The sequence below is a fragment of the Drosophila miranda genome, chromosome 3, assembly GCF_003369915.1.
Source record: "Drosophila miranda strain MSH22 chromosome 3, D.miranda_PacBio2.1, whole genome shotgun sequence".
In the NCBI taxonomy this organism is placed as follows: Eukaryota; Metazoa; Arthropoda; class Insecta; order Diptera; family Drosophilidae; genus Drosophila; species Drosophila miranda.
Window position 1 is genome coordinate 6,809,812 of NC_046676.1, and position 25,672 is coordinate 6,835,483.

A 25,672-nucleotide genomic window follows, 5' to 3' on the forward strand; every position below is an offset into this window, starting at 1 on the left:
ACTCGACATCTGCAAGTTTCGGGTTAAATTATTTATGCCAACAAAAGGTATAGCCATGGCAACTGCTGTAAGTACATAATCAGGTTTTAGGCTTACGTCGAACCCAGCCCAACCAGCCACACCGGCCCCAGAGGGTTAAATGAGGCATGCCTTCTTGGTTGTGTTTGTGGCAAGCGAGATGGAGTTCAATTAGTGGCCTGAACAAAGCCAAGTGGCAAATGAGCTGCACTTGCTTTTAGATGGTGTCCTTGTTCTAGTTTCTGTAGTATTGCGCCTGTCGCTGCCGTTGCGTAAGTTTTCGGGAGAGAAAACTGGAAATGGAGAGGGAGAGGGACAGAGGAGGACTTGGGTTGCCTGCTAATTTGCAACTCCCGTGGCATATTAGTTGACATTGCCTGGGAAATGATGTGGAAAATTATGCGGAGCATGCCCCATGAAAATTATGATTGTGTTGATTATGAGGCATTAAAGCTAAACGAAGCAAAGACTTTAGTTTGTTTTCCAGCAGCAGGCTGTAGGCAGGAATTAACATACAGATTCCTATTGGCGACACGTAGCCACATTTGAAGACTTAAAGTTTTCCGTTTCCTTTTGTGACAGCATGGCTGCTTTCGGTGTTGCTTTCGTGCGGCATAAAATTACAAAGGCCTCCTGGAATGGCATACTCTTAGGCACTTTTATGAGTGCTAACAAGCTCATAGAGAACGAACCCTCAGACCAGGTCAGACCAAGCTGCCACACCACAACACACCACATCAGCCAGGCATACTCCAGAGTGAAGACATTAGCAGTGAGCCGGGACAAAGTAACCCAAAAATGAAGTAGAGACCCGGCACAAAGGAATCTAAGGGCAACGAACATGAAAATGGAAAAACCCAGCTACAGCCACATTCCGCTCCACTCAGAGGCTGGGGTAGAAGAAAAAATGCCGTCATTTGCATGCATTGTCAGGCCCGGGACTAGGTCGGGGGCCGGCGGCCGGGGCCTGGCAACACAGGAGCTACAAAAAAAGGTCAACTTGGTCCCCAAATTGGCACAATAGTTGCGTAGGTGTCGAATTTGTGACCGGACTATGAATAAGCGTTCGTTCGTTCAGGCTGATGGAGGCTGACAGTTTTCTTGGCTTTTTTCTTGACTGTTTTCCCCCAGCAAACATATTTATTTGCACACTTCCATTCGGTCCAGTCGTTAAGCGTTCATTGTGTCCCGTATAGTGGGGTGACGGTGACCCTGCTCCAGCAGCAGCAACAACATGACCCACAAAAATGATACTCAATGCAAATTGAATAGGAGACGGGGCAGCCCAAGGACCCAATAATCTTGCGAGGTGGCGGGATGAACTGTGGCGCAACTTGTTGACTTCTGAGCACCGATGGAGTCCGGCAGTCGGCCATTAACTTGAGAGTTTTGTAAGCAGATATATTTACGTGGCAACCTTTAAAGTGCCAGCTCATTGGGGAGGCATATTAAAGAGAATGACGAGGCACCACCGAGAGCATCAATTCCAGTGAACACGACATCTCCTCTACCATCAAAACATATAGAATACGGAATATGTAAAGCAGCCCAAGTGGAAGATGAAGAGCCAATCAATTTGCATTTACATTCGACTGATTTCCATGGAAGGTTTAACCTCAAGATTTTCCAAGGATGAAGAAGTCATGCTTGGAGATTCGCATGTTGCCAGTGTCTCTGCCTTGCGCGACTTGCTGTCGTTGTTTCAAGGGAAAATATTCATAGAACTGTTCAGAAAATGTAATGAAAACTTATTGACAAGATGACATATCCAAAATTAAAGCCACACATAAGTAATTAGTCATTCCCTTTCACCTTTTACGAACATTTATTGGGGTAGCCTTACATTACATTACATTTATTAATATTAAAAAATACAGCCACAAGTATAATATAATGCATAGTATAATAATCATTATATACGATATAATAAGAAGAAGCAATTAAAGCATTTTAAGCCCAAGACGATCGTAGGGGGATGCTTTGAGTGTGCTATTGAATGGTCTTTAAGTCCCAGGCAAAGTTTAGCACAAAGGTCGATCCCTCGGTAGACCATACTTTGGAATGCAATACAATTTGTATTGCTCGGTACTTGGTCCTGCACAGAACCATTAAATGAAAAATTATTGCTGTCATTTACAAACACTTCACCCAGCGACAATTTTTACTTAATCTCGTTTTCCTTGGGAAATTTATTTCGTTTTCATTCAGGGCAAATTCCGCGAAAAATTTTCAATAAATGTTGGCGCCATTCATTACAATTTGAACCGACAGAATTTTGTTTTTATTTTTGCACGCGAAATATCGGAGACGCACCAGTAGGTGCTGGAGAAGTAGGTTGAAGCTGCTTGTTTTGTTTATTTTGTGGTAGGGCAGGGGCAGGTCTTTATCCTCTGAGCTGTCAGACATTCAGCATGTGCAAATTCATGCCCCACAATAAACGAATCAGCTACGTGGCCACAAGGATCCTTCCAGCTCCTTCGAATCTGAGGCTCAGTCTGAGTCGAGTCTATTGTTTCGCAGAGAGGATGTCAGCGACAGCAATGGCAACGGCAACGGCAACGGCAAGCTGCAGATGCAGTAAATCCACTTTTAAGGCTTGTGTAAGGCTCAACCAACGAAGAAACCCAAGAAAGACAAAAGTCAGCGAAAGATTTGCGGCAATGGGATGGAAATGGGAATGGAATGAGGTTTGGGGATTGGGGCTGAGGAATGAGGACTGTGGCAGCTTCCCTAGCTGCTGCTGCCAGTTGCAGTTGAATATTTTTCGCACTGATTAAAGCAAACGAAACTTTGCCATTTGCCTTCCCTTCCATTCGCTGCGAAGAGAGTTTTCCTTGCGCGTGCATATTAAATGAGATTTTTATCTGGTTTTTCCCCGCTGCTGATGCTGCATTTTCTTGTAAGTTGTTTACTTTGTCGGCGAAAACTTTGGCAGTGTTAATGTGCTCCAGCAGCCTGCGAGGAGGAGAGTGGCGTTGCGGGAAAAGGCTTCATAAATATCGGAGGCTAATGAGCAGCAGTCGTCGCTGCAGGATGTCTAGACAAGGCTTAGGGCAAGCGGGACAATAAGCTGCAATCTCCCGGCTCAAATAAAAATCCCATAAAAATCACTCATACGCATCCCAACCCCCCTAACCTAATTTGATGCGAGCGTCTTTCAGGCGACACCAACAAAAACGACCTACGCTAGATGTCCTGGCAGTGGGTAAGGACCGTCTCTAGCACTGTCTCTTCTTATCGACCAACGGCAAAAACGGCCAATAAAATGGGCTAAATTATGAGAGAAAGAGATACCGCACTCGCATAGAAATTGACCAAATGGCAATGGCCTAGAGACCAAAGTTCTTAGCTGCCGGCATTTTGTTAAATTAAATCAGAGCTGCTGGCAAAAAAACCCTCTCTACGCTCTGCGTAGTCCCTCTGAAATGAGGGACATAATCATGAAAAAGTCGGCCATAACAACAGCAACAACATACACAGATAGCCATAAAAGCGACGCCCAGAAGTCTGCAGCAGTTTTTGTGTGTGTATGTGTGCTTCCACCCGGTACTCGAGGGGCACAAGGGTATATTGTGTCCTTACAAAAGTTTGTAACAGGCAGAAAAAGCGTTTCCGACACATTGACGTACGATCTGCCGAATTACCAAAAATCCTAGCGATCGGATAATTACTGCAGCGAAAATAATTCAAATCTTTCTTTATAAGAGGGTCTGTTTTTTTTAGATATGAGTATATCTCTAGTATAGCGGGTATCCTATAGTCGGAATACAAACGAGAGCTAGTACTTGTTTGTTTTCTGCATGGCCCACTGCCTTAACTTTTGCCCTCGCACACATTCTCATTTTCAGTCACAGTTACAGTCACATCTATATCTATATCTATAGATACATGAGAGTGTGGTAGGCGAAGGGGTAGGGGATACCTACGAGTACGAGTATTGTTTCCTCGTTTCTAGTTTCACTTTGGGGGAAAGTTCAATGCCTGCCACACAATACAATTTGGTATTGGCCCTCGACGAGCCACCGCCCCACTAGTTTTTGCACATTTCCCCGCTATTCTGAATGTCATTTTTGCATTTCTGCTTTGAAGTCAGGCGGAAAATTTTCAAGGCAGCGTCGCACTTTGCCAAACTTAAAGGAAATTCAAACAAAGCAGAGCGAGAGGACAAATAGAAAGCTTGCCAAGATAAAATCAATGCCAGAACTTGTTTATTGTTCAGTCAGCAAGACACTTTACTTTGCTCTGTCGAGTTGGTTTCTCTGCTGCAAAAACACCCAAAACTATGTCAGTGGTCCCATATCTTTAAGTGGTTCATCTGTGCTCCACTCCTTAGTGCTGATTGCTTTGAGCCAAATCTTTGGATTCAATCAGCACGCAATTAGCTTGATTCCATGTAACAGAGCTCAGAATCAGTCACGACTGACCAGCCTTGCCCTAACTGTGTGGGAGTGTATTTGTGTGTATCGGCATATCAGCGGGTAATTAATCAACACAACGCACAGCATTGGCAGAGGGCCACTCGATAAGTTGTAGGATCCTAATAGAAGTGTCGTTTTCCGCTCTGACTGTTTCTGTCTCGCATATGCATAGTATCTCTAGCAACTCTCGTTACTCATACGCCTTGTTTTCCATTCGCATTCCCGCATTCTCATTGGCATTCGCGGCCATAATTTATGGGTTGGCAGGACGTCTAGGCCATAAATTAATTGTCGCGCCTAAGTGCGCACAGTGTCTGAGAGGGCTCACATCGACAGAACGGAGGCAAACTTAATAGAAAATTGCCAGCGCAGGACTCTTGCTTCGTTCTGCTGTTACAGCTCCTGTATAAAGAGAGGGAGAGAAAGGGAGAGAGAGCGAGAGAGAGAAAGGGAGAGAGAGAGCGAGAGAGAGAGAGATGGGGGAAGTGAAATATGGCCACAGGCCAAATGCTGGCGAATGGCCTGCAATATGCCAATGATAATTGCTCGAACATTACACATACGCGCCGTGTGGTCGGTGCTTTACAGTTTCATCTGCGCCATTAAGTGTAATCAATTTTTCGAAAAGAAAAAGCGAGCTATAGACACAGAAAAACCCTTTTATTTGTGGGTTAACCAATATAGGATTGCATTTACAAACAATAAAGCAGCTGAAATTGTTTTCACAATTGCAGCAGAATCATCGGGAGGACGAGAACGAGGTTCAATCGATTTCGATGATGAAGCACGCCCAACGTGTGGGATGCCAACAGCTAGAAAAGAAGATTCTGTTTTCCGATTAATGTCTGTATTTAAGTAAAGCACACTTTGTGTGGCCCGCACAGAGGACCTTCTGGTGCTGCTGAGGCTTCTGCTGAGTTCAGCTGAATTGAAGCTCCGATGTGGGAACTTGCCAACGTCAGCAGCTGTGCCACTAGACAATGATTGTGTGTGTGTGCTTGTGGCCTGTGCTGGTGGCAGTGTCAACACACTCGAACCTCCAGCATGTGGTACGCTCAAGGAGCTATAGATATACGAGCACCGCATCTCCTTACTGATATCACCTCTGCGGGTGGCAGCCCTTTCTCTCACCTCTGATTGTGCACGAGCGTGAGCGGTAGCTTAAACCGATTTCAGATAATTTCTGAGTTTTATTTTCCATCTGTGAAACGATCTCGTCGAACCGTTTACGAGACGCATCCGTCACTTGTAGCAGCATTCAGCAGGCGTTTATCTGATTTCATTTCCGATTTTTTTTCATTTTTTTGGTCGATTTTTATTCTGGATTTTTCCAACTGCGTGACATGTGAGGCGCATGCAAATGTAAGCGGGGGCGGTTTTGAAATGAGGGAGTTCATCTTTGCAACATTTTCATGGGTTTTTATACTCATGGCAATGCGACATCGCTGAGGCGTTGTCTAGCGGCAGCTTCTGGGATGTCAAGATTCGCAGCTTAAGGCATTTGATTGCCCAAGTTGTCGCCTCATTGTGAGTCATGGCAGCCTAGTTTTAATAGTTTCGCCCGATTTGTATGCGTATTTGTATTTAAGCATTCATGGAGGGCACATTACAGCCAGGCTCCAACAGAAAAAAAGAATCATAAATTCCAAATGTTCCACTAATAATGCCAACTGAGTGATGGAGCAGGGCAGGGCAGCGCAAAGCAGACATCGTTGCCCATAAAAATGGCGACGCTCGAAAAGGAACGTTTCCCCCAACCCGGACCATAGAGAAGGGAAGTTTCCTTTGTGGCTTACTCAACTGACATAAAAAAACCCCCAAAAACAGGACACAAGTGTAAGCCAAATCAGCTTTTTCCCCTTTGGCTCCGTTTCTGACTACTTTGAGCATATTCAAATAGAACTTTGCTGATTGCACAGATGTGGGAATGGATGGCAAAAACTATTGAAAGCACCGATCTCGCGGTTTGGTTTCATTCAAGAGTTGATTGTTTAAGGCTGCTTATTATGGGAGATATATGGCGATATTATGGCGACATAGTCACGTGCATTTGCTAATTTGCAATTTGCTCAAAATTTGCATGTCGAATTTTGATTTTGATTGAATTTTCCCTTGCTTGAAGAGCACGCAGCGTTGCGAGAGCAATTCGCTATACAAATATTTATAGCTGGTTGCCACTAAACGACCCGCTTAACGCCAAAACGGAAACACTTTCGAGCAAAATCGATAGTTCAGCATATATTTAAGGAAGCTCAAGCTGGCTCTGGCTCAATCACTCTCTCTCTGCAGCCCTCCCCTCCACTGTCGTCTAGACAGTTTTGTGCCAAGTCAAGCAGGACGAAGGAAGCCCCTGCTGAATGCACCGTCGACTGCCACTCTGCCACTCAATGCCTCAGTGGGATGTCAGTGCAACTTAACCTTAAGTGCAAGGGATCATGAACAATCCAAAGGGGTTTCGACATTCCACTTGGCTTCAGTAAATATGCTTTGAGTGGAGACTCAATAGAGATTAACCAGCGAACATATATTCACCTTAGACTGCATTTCACGCTCAATTAATATGCCCATCGGCAACAGTCAGTCATTCGTTTTTGAGGAAATTTGAGTTGAGGCCATTCGACGTGGATTACCTCCATAAATATTCATATGCCCGCCTCCCCAGAACCGCAACATTTTCTACCACATTAGCTAATTTTCGGGTTGAAAAGTCGACAAATATTTTTGGTCCTTCGACCGCCGACGAGGCTGCGGCGAGGCGGGGCGGCGTTTGCCCATGCATCATGTCGGTTCGCGTTCGCGGGCGTGTTGAACACTTTTGATTAAGCGGCCGCCCAGAGCCCAGCCCAGCATCTGACGGCATCCAGCTGCCGTTTTGCTGTTCTGCCGTTCTAGTGCTCTGTCGTTATCAAATGTCACAGTGGGCCCAGGGCAAACAAGCAAACAGGCAAACAGCAAATTGGAGGCATCGACAGGCTGCTGTGGAAGGCATTCTCCGCCAGCCGCATCGTTAATTTTCACAGCATGAGCAAATTTTCCATGCATAAACTTAAAATTAGCACAAGCTTCCCCCGCACACACAGCACACAAAACAGGACCAGCCCGAGCGGGAGTCAGCGAGTTTGGGGATACATTTTTGGATCGAAATCTTTGCCGTTTTTGGCATAAATTGCATGCCCGCTGATAAACAATAAATTAAGTTCTGTTTTACGCCACCCTGGCTCCCGCTCAGTGAGTTTCCCACGCAATTTCACGACGCTTATGTGCCACGCACGCATACGTGCAACATTGCTAAGCTAATTTTCGGTCGCCTGTGTTACCCTGTTGGAGGTATCTGTCCAGGGGTGGTGTTGAGGGCTGTGTAGTCCGGATGGGCGGTAGGGACTAGAGTATCAACGGTTCCTCTGTTAGGATAGTAATGAATAAGGGTTACGGAAATAATAATGACGAAATTATTGCGACCTGCACGCACCTGTTGATATAATGATATGGCAATACTGAGGTATTCCTATGATTATTTTTGGAAATACGAAATGAAGTGTCAACGCTAGCCAGCAGTTAATAATTATATCGCAAATGCTGTATAAAAGTCACCACACACCAATATTTTTTGCTGAAACGAGGTGAGAGCAGCTTCTATTCGTCAGGAGCTGCAAACTTTTTCCCGATGCTCCTCTTACATTATTATCTATGCCGAAATGTTTAGCATATTGCCAGAAGACGGAGCGCCGCACGTACGAAAATGTTGCGGGCGCGCATTAAATCTAACTTTGTGTTCAAATTTTTCAAACAAAAAAAGAAAAGTAAATCGCAGAATTTGTCATGTCTTCAGCACGACCAGTGCCAGTGCCAGCGCCAGTGCCAAAACCATCCACCACACAACATCCTCGCCCCCATTGTGGCCCAACCACCAATGCCGCCTGCTGTGGTGGCGTCGATTCATGTTTTCACGTTTCTACGCATGTGGAAAAAGTTTGTGTATGTTTTCCAGCTGCCTTTGTGTGCATGTGCGTTGTGCGTGTGTCCCGGGAAAAGTTTTCACTTCTTTTTGGCGCGTGCGGAAACGGAAATGTGCAACAGCAGTTTTTCTCCTTCGGCAGGCGCTGGCTGGCGGGGGACCGTTTGATTCCTTACTGCCAGTCGGAGCTTAGCTTGGAGTTCGATAAACTGACGGCAGCAGGAACTCGAAACTCGTCTCGTCTCGTATCGCCTCATTCAATTACTCCTATTCCAGTTGGCTGCATGCGATCTACGTAGCTTTGTTCGTAGCTTTGATGTGAGCAAAGTTATACCCTACTTTACCCTATACCCTGAGCCCCGTCTGCCCCTTTGTATTGTATTGATGAACTTATTCCGCCCCGTTTCATCTGCTCCTTGGCCGTTATCTAACTTGGCTTTTACTGACTGCTGCAGCCAACTTTTTGGCCCTGCATGGACAACTTTTATCCGCCCATAAACTTGCCCAAAGGGCGTTGATAGCCGGAAAACCTCTTTGCTGTCATAATTAGCCCTTCGCTGTTGTTCCCGCAGAATAAAATAAGTATGACTGTTCATATTAATATGTGAATATCCGAACGCCAAAAGGTGTTCATCTCAGAAAGTTCTCGGAACTCGTCAAACAATTTTAGATAGCAGTCCTTTGTAATAATTCCACACACAGTCCACAAGTGGATTTTAAATTCTGATAATATTTTAATGTGCTTTTTCTGGAAGCACGCATTGGTACACAAGACATCTATTTGTATGGTTAAGCAAAGAAATTGATCTATTTTCAAGTTTTTTCGAGTGAAAACCCAGCACTTAAGTACCAGTCCCGCTTCCATCAAACAAATGCCAAAAGAAATAAAAACCGAAATATAATTGTTTGTTGAGGATTTTTGTGCTATATACTCGCACATATGTACATACACATATATGCCTCCGCCCCCCCACTTATCCCCCGCTACATCCGTTTGTTGGTTTTCTGTTTTTGTGTGTTTTTTGAGCCGAGATTTTATGCGAATTTTATTACTTTTCAGTTTCAGTTAGGGCTTTGGATGCCACCGAAAGTTGTGGCCAGGCCTTTTGGGGTCGGGGCATTCGAATGCTCCGCTAAAACCAACAATACAATACGTTTCCCCGTACGTATGTGCGAATGAAAATGGAAATAAATTTCCATTTGGCACAAGCTTTTATGCCGCAATGTATGCTACATCCCCCACCCTCTCGATCTGCTCTTCTTCCAGGCTACAGCGCTGCGATTGCCCCCACGCCACCCACGACCACCACCACGACCATCTCGCCCTCGAATCTGCTGCCCTACTTCGACTTTGACGTGCCGCGCAACTTGACCGTAACCGTCGGCCAAACCGGCTTCCTACACTGCCGCGTGGAGCGGCTGGGTGATAAGGACGTAAGTATACTTCAACAAAAAATAATCTAGAACGCAAATATATTGGTAAAATTTATTTTTTTGTTTTTCTTTTTATATTTTTAAAAAGATTGAAAACAAGTTTGATGGAAATTTATACATATATGCAATGTTTACATCAAGTTAAACCAAATCGCATTTTTCCCTGATTTAGAATTAAGCAGAGGGAACATATGATTCCTAGAACCAATTCTCAATATTTTCTTTGAGTGTTTTGTAGCCCTTTAAACGAAATAGGCAATCGATATTTGAATGTTGCGGGGGCCTTAGAGTGGCTAATTCCCTGGTGTATTCACCGATATTCTGAATTTCACCATGATGGAAATCTTAAATTTTTGAAAATTGCCAGTTACTGAATCCTAAGCCTCGATCTCTCTATTTCTCCCAATAACTTTTCCATAGAAAGATAGAGAGATAAAACGGACGATGTGGTTTGGAAATAGCTAATATAGTGGTCTTTAGGTGAAAAGGAAATAGACGGAGTGCAGGAATAGTATCGTGTCGCGGGAGGTTCCAATGAATAGTACGGAGATCCAATTATTGTAGTTTAATAATAATTCAAAGTAAAATTTTAAAAAGTTAACTTACAATTTAAAGATTTTTTATCATTTCAATAGAGAGACAAACGCGGAGACCTACGGCAAGCGCATGAGCCAATAATAAAGGAAAGAAAAAGAAAAAAGAGCATATGGAAACTGAGCCAGATACTCTTAAATGAAAATTCCGCTTGGGATTTGCAGGCACTCAATCATTCGGACCGTGATTGCCTAAGCATTGGGGTCCACAGGCAAATGATTGAAGGGCGCTGTGGGTGGTTAACCCTTCAGAACGAGCAGTAACGATGCCAGGGCCTAATATGTCAACATGGCCAGCACGTTAGGTGGGCGTCCGGCTCGTCCCCTGTTTAGCCCGGCTTAGCCCCTGGCCAGGCCATCCCATCCAGTCCCAGCCGCCGGCTCACAGTGGTCCAAAGTGGTGACAGTGCGTCGAATCATTCAAAATTCAAACACCGAACGGAGGTTCCCTTGACTCCATCCGGCCCTTGAACCAGTGTGCATTAGCAACCAGGACTCGTGCTGTTATTAGATGACGGCAGAGGTATAGAGAGGCAGATACGGAGGTGGAAGGAGAGAGGCTTAGACTAAATTACTGGGCGATTTGGAGGCTGCACTCGAGGGGGGAGAAAAATTGCCAAACAAGACAGGCGACAACTGAGCAACGTCCTGTGGGTGTTGCCCCGTCACAGGCGTAGGCGTGGTCCTGGCCTTAACGAGTTTCCCCCCATGAACACACATACACACACATACCCCGGCTAAAGGAAAATGACTAATTTATGAGCCATCAATCACGTGACTGCCTCTGCTATCAGGCATTTTGTGGCAGCCTCTACTGCCTCATGCCTCGTGCTGGTATCAGCTTTAATTTCCTCGCTTTGGGGGGCTGGTGAAGGAAGAGGTGAGACAGGAAGCGGAAGTTGTGCGGCTCGAAGGAAGCCGGCAAAGGCAAAGTGCAGGCACCGACACGCACCACGCACCACGCACCACGCACCACGCACCACGCACCACGTACCAAGCACCTTACAGCCACGAACAGAAACCGGAAGAGGAACTAGAACAGCAGCATCACCAGCTCCCGACTTAATTGAAGTCTGCTCGTTGGGAAAGTTCATTAAAAGCATTGAAACTACATTAAACAAATGACACGCATACACCGCCTTGCCACTTGCTCCTTTTCAGTGTCCGTCTATCTCTATGGCTCTTGTCATTGCCCTTTTAGTTGCCGGCGCCTTCCGGTGGCTGCCCAGGATGATGATGCTCTTGGCTGTGCTGCTGCGCGGCCTTGCTCTCGCTCTCCCGGGCACTGGCGTCGGCAATCGATTCCACTGTGGCTGCAATGGCGGCCGCCAGCATAGCGCTCTCCATACGCTTGCCCCACTGACGGCCGGGACTGCTCTCAAGCCCCTCCTCGCTGGAGGTTGTTGGCACAGAGGTCACTGCCGTGGTCGGCGCCAGCTTTTGCTGATCGTAGTGGGTGATCATGGAGGCGGAGAGCGAGCCGGCGTCCATCGCCAAGTGTCGCAGGCGACTCGGATTCGGAAAGGGACGCCGGTTCTCCAGAATCAACTTGATGTCTCTGGCTGACTGCCACCAGCTGGAGGAAATAGGAGGATATGTATGGAGTCGTTCTTGGGGTTACGGATTTCCTTACCGATACCAAGGCGTCACTTGGGACTTGACCAGCATAAAAATATTGGCAAAGTAAACGGTTACCTGTGGAAGGCAGAGGCCGATTAGAGGCTAAGAATAGTACCTGGAAGAATCACTCTTACCGTCATGAACAGAAAGAACAGCATCCAGGACTTTGTCCAGAGCTTGCTCATAGCCCAGGACTGGTTGTTCATGGCATAGTACTGGATGCCTACCAGCAGGGTGCCGATGATCCCAAAGGCCACCAAAGTGAGCAGCGAGAACATCTGGCAGTCCTCCTGCAGGGCCCGGCGGCTCATGGCCCGCGAATACCAAATTCGCAGCGACTGCAGACAGGAGTACCTACATCAAGAGGGAAAATGCACAATCACAATCAAAAACAGAATCAGAATCGGAATCAGAGTCCCAGTAAACCACTGACAAAGACAGGCCTTGCAATTAGCAGGAGGGAAAAGGAAAAGCCGACTCAGCGGCAGCTCAGCTGATTAAAACGCTTCGGAGCTGTGAGCCGAGTGCGTCTTTGATCTCCTGCTGCTGCTGCTCCTTCCACTTACCGCAGTGTCTGCTCCGTGTTGTACTGGAACTGGCAGAGTTCACATAACGTGCAGTGCGAGGTGCTAATCCAGCGCTCCAGGCATTGCACATGGACATATGTCAGGGAGCCCTTGCACAAACAGGGCGACACCAGTCTGCAAACAAATCGGAATGAAAACATCAGCAGTGTGTGCGGCAGTTTACTCGTAGAGAAGCAAGAACAGGAAGTGGGCGGACGAGTGTGGGTGGGTGTGGGTGTGGGGTTGTGTAAACAGCGCCAACAATGAAAAATCAGGGGATTAAAAGACGGCGAACCAGAGAAAGAGACAGAGAAAGAGAGAGGCAGGAATCGCGAAAAAAGGAGCCAAGGGGGAGGAAGGGCTACGTGCAGTGTTAATTTTAATAATTAAAATAAATTTACATTTGCTCGTTGGTCGTTCGCTAAATGCATTAAATGTCATGCAATTAATTTTTTGCACAATTTGCGGCTGCTCAAACGCAATTAAATGGAAGTGGATTTACCCTGGATATGCACAGCGGAAGCAGGGTATTCAAGGTACACCATTATCTCGATAAATATCGTTTTGACAGATACTCCCCCGTTAACCCATTTGGAGTATACCTACGAAAAAAAAAAACCAACAAATATCCCCCAAATGACAGAGCCCTACAGGGTGAGCCCCTTTATCTCTGTCCTGGCACACGTCGTTGATAGATAAATAAATAGATAGGCCTTTATAACCAAGGGCTACTCACTGTTCGGGATTATCGGCGTTATGACAAATACGACAGACGAGCGAGCCCAGCGAGGACATTGACTCACTGGAGGCAGACACTTCGTTGTCGAGGTTGTTGCACTGTGTGGCCTCGTCGACAACGTGACGCAATGTGGCAAACGGTTCCGCAATCGTGGACATGGGTGTGCCGTAGGCCGAGCTGGTAGCGGCTGCCAGGGCAGCCTCGGTGCTGGCCAAGAGACGGCCAACGCTCTCATGTGGCACCCGCTGGAACTGGACACGTGGCTTGAAGCCCAGCGACATGGAGCAGTCAGTTTCCGGCTCCCGTGGCAGCTCAACATCCTTTTGAAAATCTTTTCCGAATTCATTTTCGCCCTCGATTTTCGCATCCTTGTCCGCAACGCTTGGTTCCATAAGCTCCTGCCTGGCACTGATGCGGCTCCCCACAATGATCATGCCCGGTGGCGTATCATCGGCACTGCTCGAGGACAGTGCACCCTCGAGCTCCTGCTCTAGGGTTGTGTCCTGTTTGAGGTCACCAGCAGTAACGGTGGTCTCTACTGTAGAGAGAGGGAACGGATACCTGAAATAGTATCTCATCTCAGACAGTACCCAACGCTCACACTCACCAATCTTCTCGCACTCCATTACTCTTTAGAAAATCCTTTGGGTAGTTTGTTCCAAAAATAATTATACCAAAAATTTTAACACATTGTCTGTTTAAAATTGAGAATGCTTTAGCTATCGTTTCTATGTTTTTGCTATGAGATAAATTCAGCTTTTGAAGTGTAGCTCACGGAATGCTTCCTGATTCCAGGAAATACTTACCGAAAGTCATTTACAACTGGAGGGGGTTTTACTCCATATCGATCCACGCTCGTGCCAGAATCAACAGTATATGGTATAGTATATAGCTGCATCCGTTTTTCGGACGGTCCCTAATGGAGGCAGTTATGCATGCGCTGGCTGAAAAACAAACTTGTCCTCGGGCTAAGTCGCAAACATTAATTGTAATTGACAGACTGGAACCGCGCCCTGTCAGTGCCCCCGAAGACATGCCTTCCCATTGCCCGCACTGGCACCCAGCTCTGAGTCCTGTACCATCCTCCGTTCTCTAGGACAGGGCTGCATCCATAAACTCAAAATTGAAAGTGTAACAGTTACGGCAAATAACTTTGCCGGCGCTTGGCTTCCATTATGCGCCACTCCGCTCCAAGGCGGAGTGTAATTTATGCCCGTGCCGTTAGTTCGTTAGCCCGGGCCCCCTCCAACACCCGATCACCACCCTTTTGGCTGTGTGGGAGGTAGTCTGATATTACCATATCAACTGGCACTCCACCTCCCGCCTCCGTGTTTGGCCCTCGCTGGTTTGCATTTTTCGCCTTTTTTTTAGCTGCCCTTGCTGGAAGCCGCGCGGAATCCGCTTGTTCAACTTGACTTCACAGGATTGTCCATTCACTGTTGATTTATTACGCACCGAGTGCCGCCAACATTTTCATAAACGCTTCATGGCGCTACATCAGCGAACATGAGCACGAGCAATTTACTCTTGTAATACCAACAACAACAAAAACAGCAGAAAAACAACAAAGAAAAGCGTATATTAAACAAAGTTTTAGGCCTTCTGGAAAGGCAGTGAACCCTTTTTAATGCCAGTATACGGAAGACAACCTTCATACCCCATCGAAACAACACAAAGCCTGAAAGGAAAAAACGAGTCAAAATCTGTTCACAACTCTGTTTACAAACTGCTCCAAAAAAGTTGCCATTGAAGTCTTCATCTGGCAACTGTCGCTGTCGCCCCTGGCGGAAGGGAAGAATTTAATTTGTACGAGTATCGAGTTCATTAAGTGGATGCGAAGTAATTTGCCAATTGGAATCCTTTTCATGAGAACCGCATGGGAATCGAGTCGATTTTCCGTTCATTCTCGCACCATTTCCTAAGCTCGGACAAAGCCAGTGGCTGGCTGGGCTGTAACAAACTAACAACTGCAACTGTAACAGCAACTGCAAGTGCAACTATTTTTTGGCTCTGTCAAGTGGGGTTGGGTCTAACGTCCTTTGGCTAGAGACGCAGAAAATGCGTCAGCGAAGTTTTTAATGTATTTTCGCCAAGTTTTCCACACGCTCGCCCAAGCCATCACACAGACATACAAACAGCGGAAACTTCTTTCATTTTCCAGTGCTGTTAGATGACAGAAAAACAAAAAGAAAGTAAGAGTCAGAGTTAGGAGGCAGGAAGCAGGAGGCACGCAAAGCGAAAGTTTTTGGCCGCACAGCGCTCAGCCACAACGAACACAAAGTGTTAAATAATATAAAACTATGCTTGTGGTATTTATTTAAACCTAAAGACATTACGGAAATTATACCCAGAGCAAAGTTTCCCTCCACTCACGGGAATTCAGCAACTCGGAGATTGGGGATCCAGCTTGACAGGGGATCTGGCTTTACCTGAGCAGGGCTTTAGCCGTCTCTCGTCTGGGGTTGGAAAACTTTTCACTTTTGATTTCTGCAGATTCCAGCGGCAAAATGAAATATTTAAGTGCGCGCCAGGGCCAGAGCAACGGGCCTGGAATATCAATGGGACCTTCTCCTAGTACTTCTTTATTTCGACTGAAATGGCTGCTGGAACTATTGAGTTGCCATCCGGATAGTTATTTAGTGTGTGCCACATCCCTTTTTAGCAGTTAATTTCGAGCTCACTTTATGGCATTGCTCATACGCAGTGTGTGCCGGCGACAATTGTCCGATGGAACGAAATGAAATGGGTAAATCTGTGGCACAACAATGATAGCCAGGATTTGAGCGATTTAATTTACATCTGGCCAGGCCAGGACAGGCCAGGACATCGGCTATGGGCATAAAAGCGACAGCACATAAAAGTTTTACAAGCGAATGATTTTTATTTTTACGTATTACGTGACCCGCCTGCAATGGGTGCTGATTCCGAATCGAATGAATTTATTAGAGGGCCAATCCTTTGGATCCCGCCCCCGAGTCCGAACCCGAATGCGTATTTGGCACATAGTTGAATGGTTTACTTTTAAGATGACTTTTGTTTTTGGAAAAAACCAAGCCCACGGGGCTGAGCAATTAAGTTTATTAATGAGGCAGCATATTTTCAACTTTAATGTTGACAGCCAGCAAACATTTAAAGTTCGCAGGGACAGAGGGTAGAGCAGAGACGGGGCTGGGGACAAAACTTTTGCAATGTAATTAAAATTGAGTATCACAATAGCCGGGAACAACGGAAACAACGAGGACAAGAACTAAGGTCATCAAATAAATTGGCAACAATGTGCCGAAAAGGGCACACAAAAGTGTGCCAGGGCTCGATGCCGATGCTGGGCCGCAAAACGAAATCTTGGCCCAGTCCAGGGAGAGACACACACAAAATCATGGTTAATGGCTTTCCCCGAAAGATTTTCCAGCTAAGGGCGAAGGCCAAGGCGCTGGGCAATCAAATGAAAATGTAATTCAAGGAATAATAAAAATGCTTCCAAATAAAGGCTGAAGATGGCGTCAAAGCTGTCTCATTGCTTGCCTTTCTTTCGATTTTTCCATTTCCACCATTTCTCCGATTCCACTTTGGTCAAAAGGATTGAAGGCTATTTAAAACAATTGAAAATTGCGCTGAGACAGGCAGCTTAGACGACATTTGGCATTCGACTGACTCACCGAGTGACCTTTCAACTAGTCGTCTGGCTTAAACAGTAGCCAATTGTTAGGGCCAATTTATATGACGGTCTCTGAGAGCGTCCTTCATTTCCGGGTAACGTGGCGCATACGCGCGCGCTGGTCCTTTCACGCTCTAATGTACACGGATTATGCTCGGCAACTTTTCGTGGTTGTTCTTCCCGTCCTTTGTCTCTCCTTTGGCGCCTGTGCGTTGTTTGTTTGTTGATTAAATGCCAGAAACAAAAAGCAAAATGTTAAAGATTAACCAGAGCCAGGAGCAGGCGGCAAGCGGCAAGAAGACACCAAGAAAAAATGAGCGGAAAAGAAAACTTTACGCTTTGTTTTTCATTTTACCCACCTCATCCTCGTCCTCGTCTTGTTTCTGTGTATACCGCCGTCCCTCTTATTTAAGTGGTGTGAATAGCAACAGCGGAAGACACAATCCGCAAAAAAAAAGACACATGGGAGGGGAAAAACTTTTAAGTGCGGAATTTGTAATGCTCCCCGAACTCGGAACTTCGCCGAGGCGTAAGCAATGTAACTGAGGAAAGCACTTCATGGCAATTTTCTCTTCTGCTGTTCCTGTTCACGTTCTAGGTCTCCTGGATACGCAAACGTGATCTGCATATACTCACCGCCGGCGGCACAACCTATACATCTGATCAGCGTTTCCAGGTGAGTTCTACCCGATAGGGGAGTACGAGTACCTTAATATTGGATTCAAATGTTTTCTTTTTTATGTACAGGTCCTGCGACCTGATGGCTCGGCCAATTGGACTCTGCAAATAAAGTATCCCCAGCCCCGTGACTCGGGGGTCTACGAGTGCCAGATCAACACGGAGCCGAAGATGTCCTTGTCATACACCTTCAATGTTGTGGGTGAGTAGCCGCCCCGCACACAGCCCTGAGGCTTTCCATATGAAGGTCGCCCTTCTCAGTCCGCTATTGATAAGTGATGATCCTCCAAAATGCATTGGAGCATATCTTTGCCTCCTAGCCTCGCCTTGGAGCCCCACAAGGCAGCATAATAAGTGCATAAGTATCCCCTTAAGGCACACATTTGTTGCAAAATATTATCCTTGAAATATGTGTCAGCCTTTGATTATAATCAGAACCTTTTACATTACCAAACACCCAATCGAAAGAGCATGTAACGAGGGGAAAACTCTCTCAAAACTGGTCACAAGCCACTGAAGTGATTACTTTTATGTGTTACGAGAGAATGCTTCATCCCGACCACTATTACATGTACTCTGGAAGTTCCAGCTTGCCAGGCAGATTTCAGGAGCTTAAGGAAGCCATACAATATTCATGTTATGTGCCCCTCAGTAGTTACCCCTCTCTGCACGTGTGTGGCCCGCTTTTAACTGGTTTCTGGGGCGTCCTCTCCAGCTCGTGATTATAAAATTTTCAATTCGATTATGTGCAAATTGGACTGCCGAGCAGCCGAGCAGTTGAAGATGCTGCTGCTGCTGTTAAGGGGATATGTGATTATGTGGAAGCTCTTTATGGACATTACTTACCTCTGGGTATTGTAATTAGTTTGCACTCAACTTGGGGCTGAGGTCGAAGACGACCCTTCTCACACATTGTGCCCTTGCCACGTCAGCAGTTCTGGATGGATAGCCATTCATTGCATGGTCTTTTAGAAGATCTTTGGGACGACCCAAGCTGACGGCATCTGTGAACCAACCTTTGTGGCTTTTTCGGTGCATTTTTATCGAATTTTGTATTAGCAAAATGCATTTAGCTAAAAGCTTCTGGTGCGGAAGAGTGCCCCCAATGAGCTTATTTGATCTCTGATTTCCCCCGCCCCACGTCCTTCTACCAGTACTCGAACTTGTGTGTATGCATGGATGTTGTTTTAGCCACATGGACAAGCGACTTTCGGTCAGAATAAAATGCTTTGGTCAGCTCTGACTCGGTTATGAATCTTTTAGTGCTGGCAGGAGAACCAAAGAGAGCTTTGCATATAAGTTTACACGCATACTAAACCAACAGCAGACCCTTGACAGACTGGCAAACCCAACATCAAGCCAGACCCACTCATGGGTAGAGACACATAGAAGTCATAAATATTACATTTGCGGAAATGCAAATGACTGCCAAACTGGTGCATATGAGTATATACGAATGTGTATATGTATATGTGCACCCATGGTAGGTGTATTCCCAGAGCTTCCTTCCACGTTCGCACTCATTTGAATGCCCAAAAAGAAGTGTGCATATACTCGTACGAGTAAAATATTCGACATGCCACTCATGCGGAAACAGCAAACAGCAGGTCAGTGGTGCACAGTGGTGTGCGAACAAACAGTACAGGGAGGCATTTTAGGTGAAACTCCGTCTATTGCATGCAAAAGATAAATTTAATGGGAGTCAACTAGCGTTTAACAGTCTGCACAGAACAGTTGTACAGAACCTCCGGTAAATGGGAAAATGATAGTAAAAAGGTATTCAAAAATGTATGTCCGAGTATGTCCTCAAGGGGAATTTCTTGACCTGACCTTTCAATCCTTTTCGATAGCATTTAATACGCAGCAGTGGCAAATAAAAACAAAAGAATATGAGAAAATAATACGATTTTTTCAGTCTCTATATATTTGATGATCATTCGATGACATTTCCATTTTGAAACTGATTTTTCTGCTCCAACGGATTCGTACTGAGTCCTTAAGGGAAGGCTAGAGAAGGCAGTGCTCTCATTTCTTACAGAATTAGAACTCCAATAATGTGCATTTATTTTTGTACGCAATTTGACACTCTAGTGTTTCCACTGTGCGGTGTCTGCTGCCATTGTCGCGTTGCAAACAAGTTTGTTGTTATGCCAGAAATTTTTTATGCGCTTATGCAAATAAAAAATTGCACTAAAAATTCCATAAATTTGTGTTTTTTCCCACTCTTCTGCTGCTTCTTTTCGACGCCACTGAAATTCTATTACACGCCCGTCAGTCAGAGGAGTGTGCGGTAACACAGTGTGGAGAGACAGTGGGGCAGGGGCAAGACTCCAAGAATGATACACAAAATAGCGCCAGGCTGACCAGCGCATCATAAACATAAATCGCCTCCGCCCACGCCCCCGCCGTCGGTTCTGTACTGGGCCTCCTCTTTCGTCCTGGCAGCCATATTTTTGACATTTTAATGCAACAGCAGCCGCTCGCTCCATTGCTTAAATTACCAACTTTATGTTCTCGACTCTGAGACTCTCAGAGTGAGATGCGGGGGTAGGGGTAGCCCCACCTAGGTGCTACAGAGGAGGGAATGTTTATATGCCGACAGATATGTAGCTGGAGACGACCCCCTCGTCCTCGATTTAATTTCGAATTTAAGGCAAATTACCAAACGCGCTGATAAAGTGAGCAAATTGTAAATTAAATTATGTGTCCCTGCACCAGTCCCACTCAAACTGAGCGACAGCGGCTGGCAGAGTGACAGTGACAGTACCAGGACAAGGACAAGGACAAATATAGTGAGAAACAAGGAGAAGGGAGAACGAGACCCGAAGCTTTTGATACTCTAACTGATAAAAGCTTACAAAAACAGTTTAAGACCTTATGAATTCAACCTCGTATGAGTCTCAGCTTCCGGTATCGATGAAAGTTTCTTAGATAAATATAAGTGCTCGACTGAAAGTTATTGGCGTAATCGTAATACTCTCTGGCAGAGTATACTCGTATTAAGAAAAAGAAAGGTGTTGTTGAGCTTCTGGAAAAATTTGTTTACCAGCGCGAATGTAATCAAGCGTAAGCGCTACCTTCCTTAGTTAAGGATGATTTGGAGGGGGGAAGGGTTGGGGGATTTGGTTGAGACTTCTTGGAAGAGGGGAGAGACTGGAAGGATAAGGGAAAAACAAATTGCAAAAGGCAACGCAGAGTGGAAAAGCTGCAGCTGTCAGAGAGAGAGAGAGATAGAGAGAGAGAGCGGGGTATTGAAGGCAATTTGAATACGTGGCTGACGAGATGGAGATGCCAAGTAGATGGCTCATTTCGGACTTGATAAAGCAACACTCTGCTGATGCTGCTACTCCTTCTCCAAACCGAGCTGTTCCTAAGATGTCCTTAAATGCTTCTGCGATGCTGTTGACATTACCAGCAGGCAAATTGCATGCAATCAAGCGCACGTAATAATCCCAGCTATGGTAGGAGTAGTCACTGCTTCATTTTCCATACTTTCTGCATGACAGCATATCAGGGAGTAGAATAGGTCCAATCACTGGTAAATTTCATAAGATAAATCCTTTTCCGTACCTCAAATTTATCGGGATCGCAAGTCTCTCCCGTCAATAAGCACATAATTGCGGCTTATAGAAACCCATTAAGTGACATTGCCAAAAACAACGAATTTTTTCAATATTCTGTGAATTAAGGGGGTTCAGGGGTGTCTTGCGGCTAAAAAACAACAGCTAAGAATATGCTGGCAATTTTGATGATGCACCGAACTGAAAACACCTTTGCCAGTTGAAGGATTTCTTCCTGAATGCAAAATGGTACGTAATATAAGCCGAGCAGCTTTAGGGGATACGAAACTTCTACCATTTGTGGATACTTGAGCCTGAAATGCTCCGAACGGGGATAATGAATTTTTATAAATACTTGTGTTGCATAATCTAACAGCAGAAGCAAGAGCTTTGTCAGGAGCAGCAGGTCCGGACAATTTTCCCGACAATCAAATGTTTTACTTCCCATTTCGTTCATTTGCTTCTCAAATTACATTCTCCGTCGAATGCCTAGACCAAAAAATGCCCCAATGATAAATTACTGAGATATTGCACAGCGGAATAGCAGAGGCAGATACTTAAAGAGAGAGAGAGAGAGAGAGAGAGAGAGAGAGAAAGAGAAAGAGGAAATGATTAATGTCTCTGCAGTATCGTCGAATTATTAATAATAATAATAATCACAACAATGGGGGATACCAAATAGGCTTGGAAAGGGACTCGGGCCATGATGATGATGTTTTGGGCATTTTCATTTTACCATTGTTGGGATGGGTGGGAACGGGAATGGAAATGGAAGTGGCACTGGGACTGGGATTGAGCCGGATCTGGACAGGCAAATAAGAACTGAATGGAGTGAAGTGGATTCATCTAAGGAGGAGGAAGACACACAAATACTTCATCAATTGTGCTGCTGGCAATGCGGCTGACTTTTACAAATTGAATTTGTTTATTTGATTTGACAATTAGTTCCGAGCAATTGGAGCGCCACAAAAAGTTGCTTCCAATTAATTGTTCTCCAGAATTTAAAGACTTAAACAATTTAATGCCTACAGATCCTTTTCGCCCTAGTTCGGAATGGTTATTCGGGCAATAAATACTCAGATGTTGTTACATGTGTACAAACATGCATCAACATTGCTGAAGGGTAATAAATTTTTACAGCCCTTACAGCAGGCAGCATTGAGAGTAAGGATACCCGAGAGCTAGGCTGCAACGCTCCTCGGTCTCGGTCTGGCCCCAAAAAGTATGCCATGTCGGGGCCCGGGCTTGTGCAAAGTTCATTGCTCTAAATGTTTATGGCCATATAGGCTTATGCGCATTTTATGCGCGAAATCAAGAAAAATGAAAATGCATTCTCCTCCATCTCCATCTCCGCCTTCTGCATCTGCTCTTCTTTCCAAGTTCCTATTTTCCGCTTTCTGCTGCGGCTGCACAAAAATATTCCAGGGCCTCACTGCTACTGAGCCTGGGCCGAAGCCCACGTCGTCCTGACTCGTGTGTAAACAAGACTCAGTAAGGACTTTGTTTGCTCTGAGATCCAGGAACAGGAACAGACACATGCACAGTCGTTCTGACTTTGGCATGCAGCCAGCAGTAGACTTTGCAATTTTTTTTGGCATGGGTCAACTGTGGCCGTGTCTAATGAAAACTTCAAACAGCTGTGGGTCTGGCCAGAATCATGGGCCTAGAATCGGCTGGCCATAATGCAGCTCCTCATTCATAATGCAGCTCACCAATTGCCGGGAACACTTAATCTAATTATAGTTAAATAAGCAATTTCCTTTGGGGAGATCCACGCCACTGCACGCCGTGGCCATGCAGCAAACTGCTCGCATTTATGTTCCCTGTCAGCAGGTAGGGCATTAGGCAGCAGGAGGAGTCTTAGCCAGAGTCAGAGTCGAGAGATGGAGCCATTTCTGCCGCATGCGGGCTTCCACATATATTCACACCTGACCCAACCACACCCACACCCTGCCACAGCACCCGTGCTTCTCGTGGGAACCACAAGCGCGTTGTCAGCTGCATGTGTGCGGCAATAATTTTCCCAGCCATTCCTGTCTGCCTTTTGTTGGGGTTGCCAGAAGTCATAGACGGTTAGCTTTCGCTGCCACAATTGTTTTGCCAGGTACAACAACCATCAGAAGCAGCAGCTGCCACGGGGTTGGGGAAACAACAAGAGCAAAAACAACAACAGTGTGCCATACTCAGCGCTTTTCTCTAGAGTGGAGCGAAGCGAGTCCTGTGCGGGTCTATAAAACAGCCAGATAATCGTCCAGCGTGTTCGAATTCCATTTGGGGTTTGTTCTCGTTCTCCCCTTCATTTTGTTATGCCATTGTTCGCTCTTCTTTGTTTCGAGGATGTGTATTACTTTTTCCACTTGGCATTTCATTTAGATTAACATTTTTGGGACCCAGTCTGATCTACCATTCCCACTCACACTCCATAATTCACACACACGCACGCACACAACACCTGATTTAAAGGCGAAAGTTCACTAAAAATGTAATGTGTATTCCTACTAGGGATACCTGCTAATTTGATTTTATTATATCTTTTGTTGAGTTGAAAATGGAGGAAAGCGCACTTCTTAAATGAATAAAAGTACTTCTTGATCCAGTTAGTTACTGACACTACTTTAGATATATTGAATCAATTGTTAATACGAAGCCTATATACCCCCTGGCAATAATACCCTGGGCTCTATGAGAAGCGCTCCTTTTGAGTTCATGCAAAGTATGAAACAATTTTGTAACATATTTATGTATGTGGTATTTCGCAAAAAGATTTTTTCAAGCTTTCAAAATTCGTTTTTTTCGCTCAGTTCTGCCACACGATTGAATGGCAGGCAGCGGCAGCTGCCACAGCAAAGCTTAGCCACATCAATGCGTGCGTGTATGTGTGTATGCCGCAGGAGTCCTATGTACAGATGTTCCAGTTGCAATACCAGTTCCCCTGCTCTCTCTCTGATCCCCCGCCTATCCCCCCGGTGCTGCAATTTATTTCCACAGGCTTTGCGGTTGTTTAGGACCTGCGAAAGTTTTTCCTCTTGCCAGTTTACGAGACAAGAGTGAAAGTGGAACAGCAATGGAAGAGTTGCTGTTTGTTCTCCATTCCCGTTTGCTCCTCGATGTTATTTAGCACTTGCATTAGAGGTAGAGGGAGGGCTGTGTGGGGGAATAGGATGAAATGAGGAAAGTCGATGGCAGAGACGTTTTCCATTAAGGCAACTGTCAGCAATCATAAGCTTTAAGGAAAAAATCGCATTTCGAAGCCGTCCACGAGGATTTTTCCCAATTGAAATCATTGACGCTGGAAACAACAAAAGGCACTTCAATGTTGACATTTTGATTTTGGATTCAAATGGAATAGAAAGCAGAAAACGAAATTCACAGCACTTTCTCTTAGACGATTCCACAGAGATAGCAGAAGAAAAAAAAGAAGCGAAGTGCAGGTAGTACCACGGGGCGTACGACTGTCTTTTATATGGCATAACAAAAGCTTATCGCCAGCATAATAGAGACACGCTTCTGTGTAATAAAGTAGGGCCCTTCCCCAACCTTCTCCCTTACCACACACCCACACCCACACACACACACTCACACTCAGAAAAACGCGCACTTGGACGTTATCATTAACATTATTATTATTATCATTGTTACGAGACGGAACCTGCCTTTGTCTGTTGGCAACTTAAGTGACTTTTTGTTCGCTTTCGCTTTTTGTTTGGCTTTTCTTTTTTCCAGAACTCAAGGCGGAAATCTTTGGGCCCAGAGATCTGATGGTGAAGACAGGCAGCGACATTAACCTAACCTGTAAAATTATGCAGGGACCCCACGAGCTGGGCAACATATTCTGGTACAAAGGTGCGTATGCGTAATGAACCTCTGTCGCAGCATAATGTGGCATCCGCACCTCATTCGCACAATTCAATTTGCTTTGCAACTCTCTCTCTTTCTCTTTCTCTGCATTCCAGGCAGCGAAATGCTTGATGGCAAAGGCGAGAATGAAATTGACAGCTCCATGGCCCGCATCCGCGTCGAGGATGATTGGTCGGACGGCCTGACTTCGAGGTATGTAACGACTCTCCCATCATTACATACAAACGTGCAAATGTGTGCCGAGCATTTCAGTTATGTTGAATTAAAATGCCGCTTCACTTAATGAAGGCCAGAACTAACCAGAAACCAGCCATCCAGCCAGTCGGAGCGGGAATTTAAAGCCAACATGGCCGTGTTCTCTCCTCCTGACACAGGCAGAGACACGGACTCCGACTTTGAATGACATTTTAAGGCCAAAGCGAAGGACAAGTCTAGGCTGGAGGACTGTCTGACTGTCCTCCTATTGCTGTGCAAACAGGGTTTTCAAGAGGTAACCTGTGCTGGGCCTGGGCCTGTCAGCAGGGTCTATAAAGAGGGTACTACTTCTGCTTACTTTCAAGCCAGACCCCGAGGAGAAC

At 45.6% G+C, this 25,672-nt stretch overlaps 2 protein-coding genes across 3 annotated transcripts in view; one reads left to right on the forward strand and one right to left on the reverse strand.

The window, feature by feature from the left end:
• LOC117185766 (zwei Ig domain protein zig-8) overlaps positions 1 to 25,672 on the forward strand; it is a 47,856-nt gene that overhangs the window by 17,868 nt on the left and 4,316 nt on the right. For both annotated transcript variants that reach the window (XM_033391568.1, XM_033391569.1), the window contains exons 2-6: positions 9,659 to 9,825; positions 17,597 to 17,674; positions 17,746 to 17,878; positions 24,960 to 25,079; positions 25,190 to 25,286. In XM_033391568.1, coding sequence (XP_033247459.1) covers positions 9,659 to 9,825; positions 17,597 to 17,674; positions 17,746 to 17,878; positions 24,960 to 25,079; positions 25,190 to 25,286 — 595 coding nt within the window. The remainder of the gene's footprint in view (positions 1 to 9,658; positions 9,826 to 17,596; positions 17,675 to 17,745; positions 17,879 to 24,959; positions 25,080 to 25,189; positions 25,287 to 25,672) is intronic.
• LOC108160625 (E3 ubiquitin-protein ligase MARCH4) lies at positions 11,469 to 14,094 on the reverse strand. Its single transcript, XM_017294744.2, has 6 exons — positions 13,951 to 14,094; positions 13,341 to 13,881; positions 12,605 to 12,739; positions 12,173 to 12,392; positions 12,052 to 12,113; positions 11,469 to 11,994 (listed from the first exon to the last, which is right to left on the reverse strand). The coding sequence occupies exons 1-6, from the start codon at positions 13,967 to 13,969 to the stop codon at positions 11,616 to 11,618; spliced, it is 1,356 nt and encodes a 451-aa protein (XP_017150233.1). The 5' UTR covers positions 13,970 to 14,094; the 3' UTR covers positions 11,469 to 11,615.

Coding starts and splice junctions, on each gene's coding strand:
- LOC108160625 (XM_017294744.2), bottom strand. Junction 12,740..13,340: donor AACGCCGATAATCCCGAACA/GTGAGTAGCCCT, acceptor ATTTGTTTGCAG/ACTGGTGTCGCCCTGTTTGT. Junction 11,995..12,051: donor CAAGTGACGCCTTGGTATCG/GTAAGGAAATCC, acceptor TATTTCCTCCAG/CTGGTGGCAGTCAGCCAGAG.